The sequence below is a fragment of the Leptidea sinapis genome, chromosome 47, assembly GCF_905404315.1.
Source record: "Leptidea sinapis chromosome 47, ilLepSina1.1, whole genome shotgun sequence".
NCBI lineage: Eukaryota > Metazoa > Arthropoda > Insecta > Lepidoptera > Pieridae > Leptidea > Leptidea sinapis.
Window position 1 is genome coordinate 1,851,144 of NC_066311.1, and position 16,671 is coordinate 1,867,814.

Consider the following 16,671-nt stretch of genomic DNA (forward strand, 5'->3'; position numbering starts at 1 on the left):
TACAATATATATTTATATGACATCAGTAATTGTTTTGCTAGTTCAAACTTCTTGCTGTATGCTGACGACAAAAAGATTTATAAAAAGATTTCACAAATAGACGATTGCTTTATGTTACAAGATGACTTAAATAGACTGTCACAATATTATAAAATAAATAAAATAACAGTTAATATTGCTAAATGTCAAATTATTACATTTTCACGAAAGCATAATAACATAAAATTTGATTATACTTTAAATAACGAAATTATTCCAAAAATTACTCAAATAAGGGATTTAGGTGTGATCCATGATAGCAAACTAACCCATAATAACCACATCGAAATAATAACACAGAAGGCTTATAAAAATCTAGGGTTTATTCTTCGCACTTGCGAACCTTTCAATGACATCTTGTGCCTAAAAGTGCTATATTATGCTTACGTGCGAAGCATCCTTGAATTCGCAAGTCCTATCTGGAGGCCTACATATCAATGTTATATTGACCGCCTTGAAAAAATACAAAAGATATTTATAAAAAAATTGAATTTTAAATCTCAATTCATTCCTATAGACTACAAAGAAGCCTGTAATTATCATAAAATCGATACCTTGGAAGATAGAAGAGATGTAATTGATATGTTACTCCTTTATGATATATTACATAATAAATTTGACTTTCCAGATATCTTAAATAAAATATCATTCCAGGTACCAACATTACGTACTAGGCATACTAATTTATTTAACATTCCCTTTGCCTCTACTAAGTATCTTAAATATTCACCTCTATTTCGAATTCCTGACATATATAATAAGAAATTTTCTTCCGTCGACATTTTCAACTTATCACGTCTGAGGTTCAAATAACTGATATTAAACTGTTTAAATTGCAGGAGTTAATCATCAGTATATTCAGGATAAATTATTAGTCTCACATCGTAATTTAAACATTATATTCGAACACTCACATTCACTCACACCACTCACATTCACTCACACCAATCACATTCACTCACACTACTCACATTCACTCACACTACTCACACCACACAACCTACTCACCGTTTCAGTTACTCAATATGGATACGATTTCTTCTTTTCTTTCTATTTAATTTTTTCTTGTAAGTTTTTCTAGTATTTTTCGTTTTTGTCTTAAACTACTTTGTCACATACTTATTGTACTGTTAATAGTATTCCTTTTAATTGGCGTATCTATTCTGTATAATTTTTAATATACTCTTTTCATTTTGTTAGCTGTAAGGAATCATAAATAAATAAAATAAATAAAAATAAAATAAATAGTAGTCATGGTTAGACTAGGTTGATACAATGTAAATGTAGATTACTCATGCCTTTGTTGTCGCTAAGTATTGATATCAACCGTTAATAATTTATACGTCTAGATAGAGACTCTTACTGCTAGACAACGGATATAAATAGGCGAGGTTTATTACTTTAGTGTGCGTGACAAGTTACGTCTTACACTCACGATTTGTACAAAATATTAATTTTTCCCGCTCCGCTTGTATCGTCAGTCGCAGCCCTCGAGAGCTTGCATAAACTTGTTCAAGTCTCTCGTCGCTATGAACACTCTTACGGAGATGATAGGATTCTATAAAATCTCTTGACCGAGATCCCACTACTGACATTCATATTTTAAACGAGTCGGCTCCCTTGACTTTAGCCGTGTATGTTTCGTAAATACATACCTACATTATAACATCTTACGTGTAGATCTTTTATGAACTGACTCAAATTAATCAAAGTCACTTTATTCATGTAAGACAAGGTAATAACACTTATGAATGTTAAAAGTTTTCTTTTTCTACATTTACCACCACTTCGGAAAAGGTGGCGCTTTAATGAGAAGAAGTAGCAAGGAACTCATTGCAACTATTTTAAATCAATCTTTACATCTTCATCGTCTTACAAATCATTTCAATTACAATATATGCAAATGGATGACACAAAAATGCTCAAACAAAAAGTAAATGTAAATTAATAAGTAAAAACATAAGAGTTATTGAGAATAGAATATATAGATGCGTTTTGACGTAAAAAATGAAGGCATTATGCGAGCATGACGAAGTCTGTCACAAGAACTCAACCAAATAACAAAAAATATGTTTATCTAAGTACATACTATGCAATACTCACTAAATGTCTCTACTTATTATCCGATAATTTTGTTTAAATTTACATAATATTAATATATTTTTTATAACTTTATAAATGTAAAAGTGACTTGAAAACCAAATGCCAGAGAAAAAAAAATCAAAAGTCTGCAATACCTTATCAATTGATCAATCAAATGTTGGTAACTAATTGAATAGTAGGCTCCATAAAAAACAAAACAATTTTAAGGGACAATCTCTAAAGATACTCATTTGAAAAAACTTAGAAGAACTAGCATATAAACAACCTTACAGACAGGTTATGCGTAACCAATTTTGATTTGCATATTTAATATGCTGAAAAGCTAATGCATGCCAAACGTGGCTGACTGTTTACGACTTCTCTCTCAAAATCGGTTGCAGTATCAATAGATTCGCGTTCCTTTTATATCTTGCTTCATCTCAGTTAGAAATTTTGTTCTCTTTTGCACACTTTGTGATTGTTGTAAATCTTATTACTCAAATGCAGACTATCTTAGCTATGTGAAAGCCTTAATAATCTATACTAATATTATAAAGTTGAAAGCTGCAGTGTTTGTTTGTTTGTTTGAACGCGCTAATCTCTGGTACTACTGGTCTGATTTGAATGATTCTTTCAGTGTTGGGTAGTCCATTTATCGAGGAAGGCTATAGGCTATGTTTTTTTTTTCAAAATTAGGGATCCGTAATAAAATTGCTAATTTGTAACACAAGGTGTAAAATCGAAAACCTATTTTTGCGTGCGCTGCAAAAACTATTGACAATAGAACAAAATGATGTACAGGCTATAATATAGGCAATATTTTATTACTTATAAAACTATCGCGTGAATTATACTTTATATGGCAAAACAACGTTTGCCGGGTCAGCTAGTCTTTAATAGATAGAGGATTTAAAACATGGGTGTAGATAAAAACAGATACTTATTGAGTGTCGCTATGTCAGTATGAAAGCCCTGAGGTTTGACTTGTCAAACCTAGAAGCGAAAGAGCTTCCGAGTTTGACTTAAACACACATACAATTACGTATTTTTATTTACCTATTAGGACTTCCTTCTAGAGCTAGTCCTGAAAACAAAAGCCAGAATATACTTATCAAAAAATATATTTAACCTACCATTATGACCATCACCTACCTAAAGCTCGTCTGTTACTGATTTTAATTTAATAAATAAAAAATTACGAAAAAACAACCCACTTAAAAAAGTATTTCAAAATAATAGATATTATGATATGCACTAAAAAGTAAAAAAAAATATTGCGTATTTTTATACAATCTAATTAAGACCACACGGGAAGCACATAGCACTTTCAAAAAAATCATTAAAATCGGATCACCCAGTCTAAATTTCTGAGGTTGTTACCTCAGTAATATAAATATGTAAAAAAATTCAGTCAAATTGAGAATCTCCTCCTTTTTTAAAGTCGGTTAAAACATGTCATAGGTATCCAAACAAATACGAAAAAGAAATTAAAAAGTCATACAATTTTCGTAGCGCATGACCTACGTGTAGGTATAAATATATTAAAAGAAATTCCACCAATCGAATACCTTTCCAAAATGTCACCTTGCGAAAATACTCCATTAAAGGCATACATTTTTAAGTTCGCGATAACGCTATCGTTCTCGGCAGGGTTACGTGGTAGGCTGGTCTGTTATCGTGTCTTTCCGCATGAACGCGCGCGTTACGCTACTCCCCCACCTCCCCTCCTCGCCCCCCATGGCCCCTGCGCCCCCCGCGCCTTGTGCTCCCCCGCCGCAGTAACATCCAACTGATACCGAGGAATCTTGACACTTGAACGTAATTTACTGGTTTCTTAAATGTTTAAAATGAATTTAGCCATTCTGCGGAATGGGGTAAGATATATTATGTACTTATGATTGTGTTTATAGTTTGGTTTTTCTCCTACTACCTATTTTTGTGTGATAAGTTTTCTGGCAATTTTCTCAGTTTCTTATAGACTGGTTTCAAAAATATTTTAATATTAATTTAACCTTTCTGTGAAATCGAGAAGAAACGTTATATTACGTATTTATGAAAGGTAGGTTCATTATGATTTTTTCTATTGATAAAATTATATTTTGTACTGTTACATTTTTTTGCTAAGAAAGTTATTTTTTATTTCTAGGTTAATTATGATTTTGCCAAATATGATTACTATTTTTCACATAATACCCATTTTTGTTGATAAAGCGCTCTGGATTCAATTCAAATGAATTGAACCGTTTCGTACACTGCCTAAGACATCTTATGTAGGTTATAACATTAACGTGCTATTGTTATTCTCATTTCCATTTTTGTGTGAGAAGTGTCCTGGCATTTATCACATGACATGTTTCATTTTTCGCTAGATTTTTCTTATAGTGTATCGAAGGTTGTTTGGTACACGAAATTTATATCTTTTACTGCGTATGTTTTTTATTTGTGTTCAGAACTTAATCATTGAACATACTAATAATAATAAAATAAATAAAGAGGTACCTAGAATGAAGACGACAACATCTGTATTAACTTCTTAGCATTGACAAATCGATCATCGATATAGGTAATTACGATTACCCTAATTCTTTTATCTACACCAATTTTTATCAAACGCGTAGCGAAAAAAACTGCTAAAATACTAAGCTTCTTAATTTCTACTATCGCCACCTGTAATCTAGAGAAGTGAATAATGCTAATAATGAAAACTTTTTATAAAAAAAATCTAACATTGTGCGTATTACTATTTTGATCGTTTCGCTACAAAAAAAGTAAAAACACAAAATTTATCAACTTTAAGAAATAATTAATGTTACAACACGGACGAGTAAAATAAGATCAATAATAATATCTTTTTTACCAGTCAGTGTTTTATAACAATTAATTTGAACATTGCCTATGATATGTCATTATATTTCCCTGCAATGAGGAGTTTTGACTGCGTGTAATTTTTATATAAAATAAATTACTTTCTGTAATTAAAGGTTCAAAATGATTTGGGTTTAGTTGAGGGACGTAGGCACTGACAGGCGTAGAGCGACGCGACTCGCGAGCCAACGGAAAGTCTCAGCTGATTAGAACAGCGGTGAGCGGACATAACAACCAGAACTAACCCCACGCGGGATTCATTTACATAAATATCTACATTTTACATTAAATTAATATGAAGTTTTATAAGATTTTAAGGCATCAGTTTTGTATTTATAATGGAGGGTAGAGGTGAGGAGAATCATCTGTGTTAATGAAAAAATGTCCGTCAAAATGTATTAAGCTAGGGTGGCGCTACAGTAGCATCAGGGTAAATCTTAAAAGAAGCGCCAAATATGCAATAATACCAATCACTCTAGGTGCACGTTTCCCTAAAATAATTCTTTAAGGTTATATTGGCTACATTATTTTGTACAACGTAAGTTGTTGAAATTTTCGATAATTACCTACTTTAGTCGACAATAATATTTTTTTTTTAACTCGGCATACTTCAATTCGTTTACAATTGCTACATTCACCATACTTCATATACCCTGTGGCTACACCAGCGCCATTGTGGAAGGTTTTTGAACTGTTATTTACAGCATAAGCTGGACATTTTTTCAAATTTTCTCCCATAGGAGATGATTCTTACATAATACTTATTAAGAAGCATTAAATTGATATCCTCGGAAACTCTTAAATATCAGGATAGTAAATAAAAAGAACCATTAGATCTTACTACGTCACTAGCTCTTAGTTTCCGAAAGATTTTAAAATAAACAAATAAATGAATATAAGCGTAGAGATTAGGTTTTATTATTTTCGATTTGTTTATATTAATCTCGTAATCTTTATTTTGTAATTAGTAAGTAAATATCTGTGAAAACTTGTAAATAGCCTTTCAGGTAAATATTTTCCTAATATTGTATTTAGCTGTAAGTTGGCCAATTATAATATAATATAAATTATATGGTTTTACCATGGATAATGTGTGCAAAGTTTCTTGAAAATAGGGTTCAGTAATTGAAGCGTGTTATCGAAACAAATCAGCCCACATTCGCTTCTTTAAAATTAGGATTACAAATGCCAGTAACACATCATCCCCAGGGTTTTGTTTTAATATATTGAATATTTTAGTTATAACATGGAAAAAAAACAAAATTATTTCGATCTGAACGCTACCAATTTGAGACAAGATCTATCCGTAGAAAAAAAAACACAAGGTGGTATTGTTTGCGGATGACACTTCACTCATATTCAAAGTGAAAAGAAGCCAAGTTTTATATGACGAAGTAAACAATGTTCTATCTGACATCGTGTACTGGTTAAGCGCCAATAACTTATTAATAAATAGTCATAAAACTAAATATATTAAATGTACCGCACCAAATGTCAAAAATGTCTTATTAAACGGAGAGGTGGTTTTTGTGGGAAAGGTAACTATAGCATAATCCATATTTTTATAAAAAAAAAGCCTGCTGAGTTTCTTGCGCCTATTCTTCTCAGGTCTGAGGCAGTCTATTTTGAATGGGTAGATATGTATGGGTAGTTTTTGCCGTTCAATAAGTGATTTTGAAGACTATTTTGAATAAAAATATTTAAATTTGAATTTGATGTTTGCTTGAAAATTTTATTAAAATGTTCGAGCCTCGGTCACACATACAACACATACAAGAGATACAACATATACATATATACCTTCGCCTGGTGTCCGTTAATTTTCACATAGCAACCAACCCATGAAGACACTATAAATTGAAATAATTTCCAAGTGTTTGGCTACCTCCAAGTTCCCCGTCCCACCGTCTTATGTAAATTTAGTTTACGTACGAACCAATCTGTTTATTCATAAATAATTAATTATTATGACACTACATTCTGTTATTTACGAAAATTTAACATAATATGGTAAATAATCCTCACCTTTTTGCTCTAAATATAACGAATTACCAGTGGGAGGCTCTTTTGCACAGGATGGTGGCTAGTTTATGAAGCCGTGAAGTAATGTGTAAACATTATTGTGTTTCGATCTGAAGGTCGCCGTAGCTAGTAAAATTACTGGGCAAATGAGACTTGACATCTTATGTATCAAGCTGACGAGCGCAATTGTAGTGCCGCTCAGAATTTTAGGGTTTTTCAAGAATCCTGATCGACACTGCATTGTAATGGGCAGGGCGTGTCAATTACCATCAGCTGAACGTCCTGCTCGTCTCGTCCCTTATTTTCATAAAAAAAGCAGTCAGAGAAAAATAAAAAAAAAGGTCCGTTTCTTAAGCCACTTTCTATAGAAAGATTTCAAGATTTTACTTTGCACGATAATTTCCGTGACCAAGGACTATAATTAGCAGGTGAGTTTTATATGATTGTACTATGAACGGTTGAATCTAGATTCGCATTTACCTTAGAGATATTCTTAGTTTGTCGGTACATGGGAACTGGGATAATGAAAGACGATTTAACGAATGTTTTAAACCAAATAAGTCGTGTCATTTGATCGAATCATTTCCTCGAACATGATTTATATATCACCGCTAAAGGATTTTTTGATTTTGAACTTTTTTAACACTATAAGTATTATAATCTCTCTTGAATGTCAATGTATTTAGTAAAATTGATGCACACACAAAAGTCCAATTTAGCCACATTTATAATTTGACGAGAACCGTGATATAAAGATATGTTCATGTCCGCTACACATGCACTAAAGATACCATGGAAAAGATGTCTATGTCTAAAAGAGAAATTTTAACAAATTTAATTTATTTCAGAGAACTTAACAATTTAATGACCAGTTTATCGATCTATTTTATATTAATAAAAATATTATATTGAGTGTTTGTTTCTCTCATTGTAGGTTACTTCAACTTATTAGATCCAAATACATTTAGAACGTTAAGGAGTGATAAATATACACACAAACTAATAAATAAACATACAAATTTTCGCCTTTGAGTGTGATTTTTGATTAAAAACGTTAAAAACCTCCGACTGAACAAATCTTAATCTTCTGATTAATAATGGGGACCGACTGACACGCGTAAAACTTATAGCAACCTTATTTTTCGACAGGGTTAAAAAAATACCTAAATGCTACGCCACTGATGTCACTTTCCATATTCAACATACGGAGCTTAAACTGAAAAATGTTTACATTGCTGCCTTTGACCAATAATATTTTAAACAACTGGAGTAAACGCAGAAATGTATAGATATAGCAGTCGAACCTTATTGTGTAGCATGTGCCATATTTCGGATTTGTTTTTGTATGATGTGAATTGTTAATCTATATGTATGAACGACATTTCCTACGCCCGAAAACTTTAGCAACGAACGTAAATATGTAAAAAACAGTCAGGAGTCAGGACCGTCAGGAAAATATAATATAAAACAGAGATATACCAGGGAAAGTTGTTAATATATTCAATGGTTCATAAATGTGATAAATCAGAAGTTACAATATAACCAAAACTTTTCCTGAATATAAAGTTGTGAATTACGATTTGTGAGGAAAGTTTTGGACATAACGTCTGATATGAGAACGGGGAGTCGCTGTTCAAAGTTGTAATTAACTTCATTATAAATTGAATTAAATGTTATTTCGTGTAGGAGTGGCTACCTACATAACCTAACTGTTGAAATGACTACAGAAGAGATTTAATTAAAATTTTGCATGAATATTTATCAAGAGACTACATCATCAGGCGGAAGACGTCCACTGCTGGACAAAGGCCTCGCGCATAGATCTCCACGACAATCGGTGCTGTGCTGGCCTCATCTAATGTACTCCGACGATCCTGGCCAGATCGTCGGTCCATCTTATGAGGGCCTACCAATACTTCATCTTCCGGTACGTGGTTGCCATTCGAGGACTTTACTGCTCCATCAGCCATCTGTCTGTCAAACTATGTGGCCCGCCCACTGCCACTTAAGTTTCGTAATCATTTGGGCTATGTTTCTCTTTGGTTCTCCTACGGATCTTCTTTTTTGATTCGATCTCACAGGGAAACTCCGAGCATAGCCCTCTCCATTGCCCTCTGAGCGACCATGAGCTTTCTCATCAAGCCCATAGCGACCACGTCTGCGTACCGTTAGGCATCACTAGCTACATACACTGGTTGAAAAGCTTCGTCTTCAGACACTGTGGTATTTGGGGTGAGAAGATTTTACGGAGCTTCCCGAACGCTGCCATCCGAGTTGGATTCGACGAGTGACCTCTTTCGCTAAATTGGACCTGCCCAATCTGGATTGTTTGTCCGAGGTAGACGTTCTGGTCAACAATTTCGAGGGTACAGCTCCCAATTGTTATGGGAGTAGGTGCGACATGGACATTTGTCATGATCTTCGTCTTGTCCATGTTCATTTTTAGATCCACTCCTTGGGAAACTGTGTTGAGGCCATCGAACATATGGCTAAAAAAGACATCTTCTGTGTCATGCTTGCGGCGGTTTGCCTCAAGGATGACGGAATTGAATAGTTTCTGGAGGATCTTAAGTACAGGAGTACCACCAACTCTCAGAATCTCGACTGTAATTCCTTCATCACACGGCGCCTTGTTGTTTTTAAGCTGTTTTAGGGCCATACTAATCTCGTACAGGCTGACGTCTGGGATATCTTCGGTATAGTTTTCAAATCAAGGAACATAATTTATTTTTAATATTTTGGGCGTAAATCCTAAAAATGGATGCACATACGATATAAAAATATTTTCTAGCAAAATATTGTCAACTCTTTTCTAGAGTACAACTGTGTGTTTGGATAAAAAAAAATTAAAAACAGTAGATATTGTTAATTCAAACACGTAAAGTTAACAGTTTTTAATTATTTATATATCAGTATTATTAAAACGCTCACGTTTTGTATAAGAGGATGTTTCAAAAGCTTTTAGGAAGAACTCAAGAAATTCGCTATTTAAAATTCCTAAATATTATATACCTGAGCAGGTAATGAAATAAGGTTTTGTTCTAGGTGATGAACCCCTGGAAGGTATCGAATGTCTAAATTCTGATGAAACGGGATCTGGAGACAACTCCAACGCTGGCTCAAGCGGTGCTGATGAAGACGCGGCGAGGCTGCGGCTGAAGAGGAAACTGCAACGGAATAGAACCAGTTTCACGAACGAGCAAATCGACAGTTTGGAAAGAGGTGCGGATTTTTTTCCATTTTTCCTTATCTATTTTAGCGTTCACTATTCAAAAAGAGAGAGGATTTATTTACATATTTCTTAACTTACTCGTGTACATCGCTTCACATAGATTGCAATTAAAATATTTTTTTGGAGGATAAAGGCATAAATATCGACTTAAAAGAGTAGTAATGAGTTTTTCCTACTTTTTCTTATTAAAACCCTAACTTTTGAAATACATAAATGTTGTCTTTACCTCGTTGAATAAAACAGGTTTGATTTGATTTGTAATCAGTTACACAAAAGTATCGGGTAAGTTAAAGGTTAATAAGGTAGATGCTAGATAGTAAAGCAAAGTAAACTAGTAGAAAAAACGTTGACAAAACAGTAAAAGATATGTAATTTCACAGTAAGAAACGACGACGAAAATTCGTTAAAACTAGCGGTTTTTCGTCTGTTGTTAAGATCGAAATAGTTCAACTAATTCTGTGTTAAATGCATTATTGTCATAAGTAATATATTTACTGCACTGTTACATCTGGCCCATACTTCTATACGGATGTGAGGCGTGGACTATAAAAGAAGAACTCAGAAAACGTATAGAAGCTTTTGAAATGTGGGCATATAGACGTATGTTGGCCATAAGTTGGACCCACAAGGTCACAAATGTGGAAGTTCTGCGCCGCGTCAATCAAAAACGCGAACTCATGCAAACTATCAAGATGAGGAAAGTCGCATATTTGGGGCATGTGCTTAGGCACGAGAGGTACAAAGTCCTACAACTCATCTTGATGGGAAAAGTTGCCGGAAGAAGAGGCGTAGGTCGCAGACAAAAGTCTTGGCTGCGCAACATCCGAGAGTGGACTGGCATCGCAAGTGCGGCAGAACTATTTCGCCTCGCGAAGGACAAACAATTAAAACTACAAAGCTGACCGCCAACCTTCGCTAGTCGGAGAGGCACGCGAAGAAGAAGAATATATTTACAAGACTAACTCGTGCTTTATTAGCTTTATTTATGTATGGCACTATCAAACTTTTTTTATTTTTTACGGTATTATAATATCGTTAATATTACGAGTAGCGATAATTAATGGCCCTAATCCTATTAGCTAAATCCGTAACAGTGGTCATAAGATCTGAGTCGTAAAGTCGTTCTAATTGTTTAATATAAAGTCAGTTTTAAGACAATTGGGAGGAATCTTACTAAGTTAAAAGACCATAATTACTGTTCCAGAATTCGAGAGGACACACTATCCGGACGTGTTTGCCAGAGAAAGGCTGGCTGCTAAAATAGGACTGCCAGAGGCCAGAATACAGGTAAGCTGCTAATGACGGTAGTTGTACAATAACTTATACCTACTGGAGGTGTCGTCTTGATTGCTTGTAACACGAGTTATATCCAGCTGTAATCTACTCGCCGCTTAGTCTTTTATCAGCGTTTGTAGCAATAGCACGTCTTTTTGTCCAGAGTTTTATTTAAAATATGACTCTGTGTGTATCATAGCTCTATTAATCTGTTTTAATAACTCTAAAAACACAAGTATAAGTCAGAAAAGACCTTTTACCACTAAGTTCGAACAAGCTTAATTTAAGTTATATTCTTTCTATTAAATCAGTGACGTCATGTCATAGCGGTGACAACTGGCAACTTATATATATAAACGTCTAGATGGACTGTGAGAGCTGTGAAAACGTCGAAAAACGTTAAAATTAAAAAAAAATTGTTAACCTCTATTTTGAGCAATGCACGCACGTGCACTTTGTGTTAGTGTGCACTAACACAAAGTGACATACAAATTGCGAATGTAAGACTGTAATCTTGTCACGCACACTACAGTAATAAAGCTGGCCCTGTTTTCGTCAGTTGTCTAACAGCAACAGGCTCTATCTAGACGTATAAATTATCTAAGATATGAAATTTATTATTATTATTAAATGCTCGGCCTATTGTCTAAAAGCTGAACCCTTTATTTAAAAAAAAAGGAATAATTATCTTATTTTATCTTAGGAATTCTATTTATCTTAGGAATAATTATCATATTACCGCGTTCATAACCTAACGATAAAGTAAGAAATAATGTTTCTAATAACGTTTTATCTCACAAAATAAGTCACAAATAACTATAACATAAATAACTCTACATTTCTATACTCCATGTTCCAACAATTACAATAATTTATGCGCTGCATCTTACGTTTAATTTTTAACTGCTTACTGTTTCTTAAACGTCGTAACCGAAACATTTGTATCTATTTTATTTAATACAGCAAGCATACTGTAAGCTAAAAAAAATACTCTTCAATACATTAAATGTCTTCATGACGATGTACTTCTGAAAAGAGTCCAATCAAATAATAGGACTAAGATAACTTGCATGAAAGGGTTGATGAATGTAGCGCACGCAAGAGGAGTTAGTGACCTATCTCTATCTATCTCTCTTTGGAAGACAGGCGTGATAATAAGACAGGTTGAGCTCAATTTGGTTGCCGATAGCGTAGCTTGTTGTTGTTAACCTAAGCCGACATTAAGGTGTGGTTCTCGAATCGACGCGCGAAGTGGCGCCGAGAGGAGAAGATACGGAGTCAGCGCCGCAGTCCGGAGTGCCCGTACTCTGCGCCCGCGCAGGCTCCGGTGTCGAGCCTGGCGCCCGCTCCTGTGGGCCCGCCACATCCGCATCACGCCTACCAGCCCGTCAACGTGGATACTTACAGGTGAGGCACTATATATATGAAGACTACAGGGGAAAAACAATGAATGTCAATTGTTAGTTAATTTACATAAACTCAAAATAAAACTAATGAAAGTCTATATTTTTTGTCTAAATTGTTAAAAACAATTTTTTTATTTCCATTTTATCAGGATTATATGATTCAATACTAAACTAAAAATAAGTAAAATATAACAAGAAATTCTTAGATAGTTTTATTAAATTTTAAAAGAGTCACACAGAAAAGTGCAAGTACAATGATGGTCAATGACATTCACTGTTGTTGCTAATTTTTGATCACAAAATGTTCTTGATAAAAATCCTCTATCGTCTTATGGTTAAATGTGGTAGATGACAAATCATTTAAAACTGGATTAATATACACACATAATACCATCAAACATTTCGCGCCATGCGTCAGACTTCAGTCAATGGCGCCCGGCCCGCCCGACGTCTGGGCTGTCAAAGTTGACATTCCCTATATATGCATATTCGCGCGCGGACGTTCACGATTCTTGACAAGTTTTTTTTTTTTCGAGAGGAGTAAAATACATTTACGTATTGAAGACCCCGAAACGGGGCCCATATGTCGGGCTCGGGTGTAAACACCCCCTACCGACTAAAAACCTCCTCTGTGCTGATAGCCCTATAGGCTTTTACAGCGAAGCCGGGTGGGGGCTTTGGAGGCCGAAAATGTAGCTCACAGGCGCGAGGCGTCTCGGACGGAGACTCGAACCTCGGACCGCCTGCTCACTAGGCTGGATGGAGAGAAGATCACTAACGATCTAATATATCGTTAGTCCAGTGGACTCTAGGTTTGAAGAGACTTCGCACTCGCCGGCGAGTGCGGTGATATATGTATGTAAGTACGTGTGAGTGTATGTAAGTACGCGTGGAGTGTATGTAAGTGTGTGACTATTTGTGTGTAGTGTTATTGTAGGTGTGTGATTTGTGATGTGAGTGTGAGTGGTGTTAAACGTTTACAGGACGAGGACTATCTCGTCGGGCTTCTATCAAAGTGTGTGAATCGTATTATATTAGGTTGTGGCCGCTCCAAATCGTCAAAGTGACGAGTGGCAGCGGTTTGATGTACACGGCCGCGCCTACGTCTTCGAGGGCGGTGTGGTTGGTTTGGTGTTGGTGTCGCGTTCGCGATCGTAATATAGTCGTCCGGGTCGACTAGTACGTGTCGAGGTCGCCTCTGTTTGTTCAGACTCTGGTCTAGAGGAGTGTAAGCACATGCCACCCTGACCAAGATATTAGGGTGCTCGGCCACCTTATCAAAGTAGCGTCGCGATATCTCCTTGAAATGTGTTGACAAGTACAAACAAGCAATTATTTGGCTGTAACTGTGACATCGACGATTGTTGTTTCCTAATTTTTTGCTGAGGTTTGGGTACACACAAATGCCGCTAGATGGCATTATTAGCTAATTTTTTATTTTTACTGACATTCCTTGTTTTTCCCCCGTAGTCTTCATATGAGGTATTTGAGGTATTTTTACGCAATCATGACACCCTCGGTTCCCTTATCACACTCGCCTGTGGTACGCGAAATGACGATCTCGATTTAAGAACTTTATTTCTCAGCTGAATATTACAATATTCACTTGCAGAGAAAATGTTTTCTAATTACTGTAAAATATTATGTGAGCCGTGAGAATATAACAATATCTATATTATATCGATTATTTTTCTTGTTTAAATATAAATATTACCAAAGTAAGTAAAGTGGAAAAAAAACAGTAAACACACACTATATGAAAATTTAAGCTTGAACCTCATACACCATTACAAAAATGAAAATTTTAAAATTAAAAATAAATACTAAAAATGAATGTTGTTGTGGTATATTCCAGCCCGCTGACTCCGATGGGTTATGGCGCCAGTGGGATGGTGAACGACGCGTCTGTCTGCGAGGGCTCCGAGGCCGACCTCTGCAAGGGAGGGTTCCTGGGCTACCCAAGATATGATCTTGGCTACCGGCAACCACATCCCTACGTCAACCACGGCTACCAGCACGAACCTGCTTCTCCGCCATCAGGTATATTTCAAACAGTATTTTTCATTAAATTAAATTTGAAAACACCGTTAATAAATTTTGGTAACAAATTTAATTTAATTAATCCCATATGAGGCACCCAGTGAGGCACTTCCCACATTAAAATTAACAATCGCAACATAAATATTAAATTGCCAAACCCAGTTTTAGTACCACTAAAGCAAACAAGTAATTTATGGGAAATCCTGTTAGATTCAATAATAAACTCCCCACGACCATAATATAATTGCCTGACAAAACATTCAAGACATATGTAGAAACTGTTTTAATGGAAAGAGGTTAATATACCATTAAAGAGTATATTGAGGATGAAGAAGTTTATCGTCCGGTTCCTTGAATATCGTGAGTCTCTGTGACCCCCGTAGCATCAACTACTTATGTATTTTTATTTACTTACGTAATTAACTTTTTGACGCTTTTGCACACTTGATTTTGTAAATATTTTATGACTTTTACAAATGCTTTTATAAGTTTACGTCAATAAAAAAAAATATATTTTCATTTTGAAGTTTTGAAGCGCTTTAGTCTTTTTTATGAAAATAAGGGAGACGAGCAGGACGTTAAGCTGTTGATAATTGATACGCCCTGCTCATTACAATGCAGTGCCGCTTAGGATTATTGAAATACCCTAAAATTCTGAGCGGCACTACAACTGCGCTCGTCATCTTGAGACGTAAGATGTCAAGTCTCATTTGCCCAGTAATTTCACTAGCTACGGCGTTACACATTACTGCTTTACGGCAGAAATAGGCGCCGTTGTGGTGCCCATAATCTAGCCGGTATCTGGTGCAAAGGAGCCTGTCACTGGTGATGGTTTTTTCAAAGTATATTATTTATTCTACAGAGTTGGGCGGTCTTCTGGGGGCGGGAGTGTCCGTTCCCTTAGCAGTTCCCGGACAAGAGTCTCAACAGTACTGGTCCCGTTTGCAGTGACCCTGGTGGAGCTAGACGTGCACGAACATCCTGGACAACAAACAACACATAACACCTGTTTCTAATATGTTTATAATGTCATGTATGGTCTTGAGCGGTCAACGGAATTGATGCGCTGTTTCTATTTATTATAGAGATAAAGTAGGCTTTGCACTATTGGGTGCCGATTACAATACCTCAGGGTAATGTGATTGTGTTACCACTCAGATCATACTGTGTTCTATTATTTCCATTTATATACTCCCGCGTAGGGTTACCATCCGTAGGATTAATCCGGACTTTTAGACTAGACCGGGTTTTTAGTTACTCAGCAACCCTCATTGCGGAAAGTAATAAATATCCTAAAAAGTTTTTGTATCATATTTAATTTTACCTATCTGTAATAAAGCATACGATAAAGTATCTATAAGGTGACAATATTTATTTTTCTTGTAGCCCCGCCATCTATTTAACATCATTATTATCTGTTAGTTGACAGTATCAGTTGTTTTATGAGTCTGTGACTTACATCTCTACATCCCTACTAATATTATAAATGTGAATGTAAGTTTGTTTGTTACGCCTTTACGCCAGAGCTAATGAACCGATTTTGATGAAATTTGGTACAGAAATGGACTAGAGCTTGGGTGAGGACATATGCTACATTTTATTTAAGCGGCAATAATCCTTGGTTCCCGTGGGATTTGTGAAAAACAGTAATTCATGGCGACTAGCAATCTTCCTCAAAATAAGAATCATATAATATGTCGGGAACGGGAA

General features: G+C 35.3%; 1 protein-coding gene across 1 annotated transcript in view; it reads left to right on the top strand.

Moving 5' to 3' along the window:
• The window catches only part of LOC126978131 (paired box protein Pax-6-like), an 85,278-nt gene extending 68,922 nt beyond the window's left edge, over positions 1 to 16,356 (top strand). The window contains exons 5-9 of the mRNA XM_050826873.1: positions 10,054 to 10,230; positions 11,445 to 11,527; positions 12,741 to 12,922; positions 14,777 to 14,961; positions 15,824 to 16,356. Of these exons, the coding sequence (XP_050682830.1) occupies positions 10,054 to 10,230; positions 11,445 to 11,527; positions 12,741 to 12,922; positions 14,777 to 14,961; positions 15,824 to 15,912 (716 nt within the window). The 3' untranslated portion in view covers positions 15,913 to 16,356. The remainder of the gene's footprint in view (positions 1 to 10,053; positions 10,231 to 11,444; positions 11,528 to 12,740; positions 12,923 to 14,776; positions 14,962 to 15,823) is intronic.
• Positions 16,357 to 16,671: the final 315 nt, after the last annotated feature.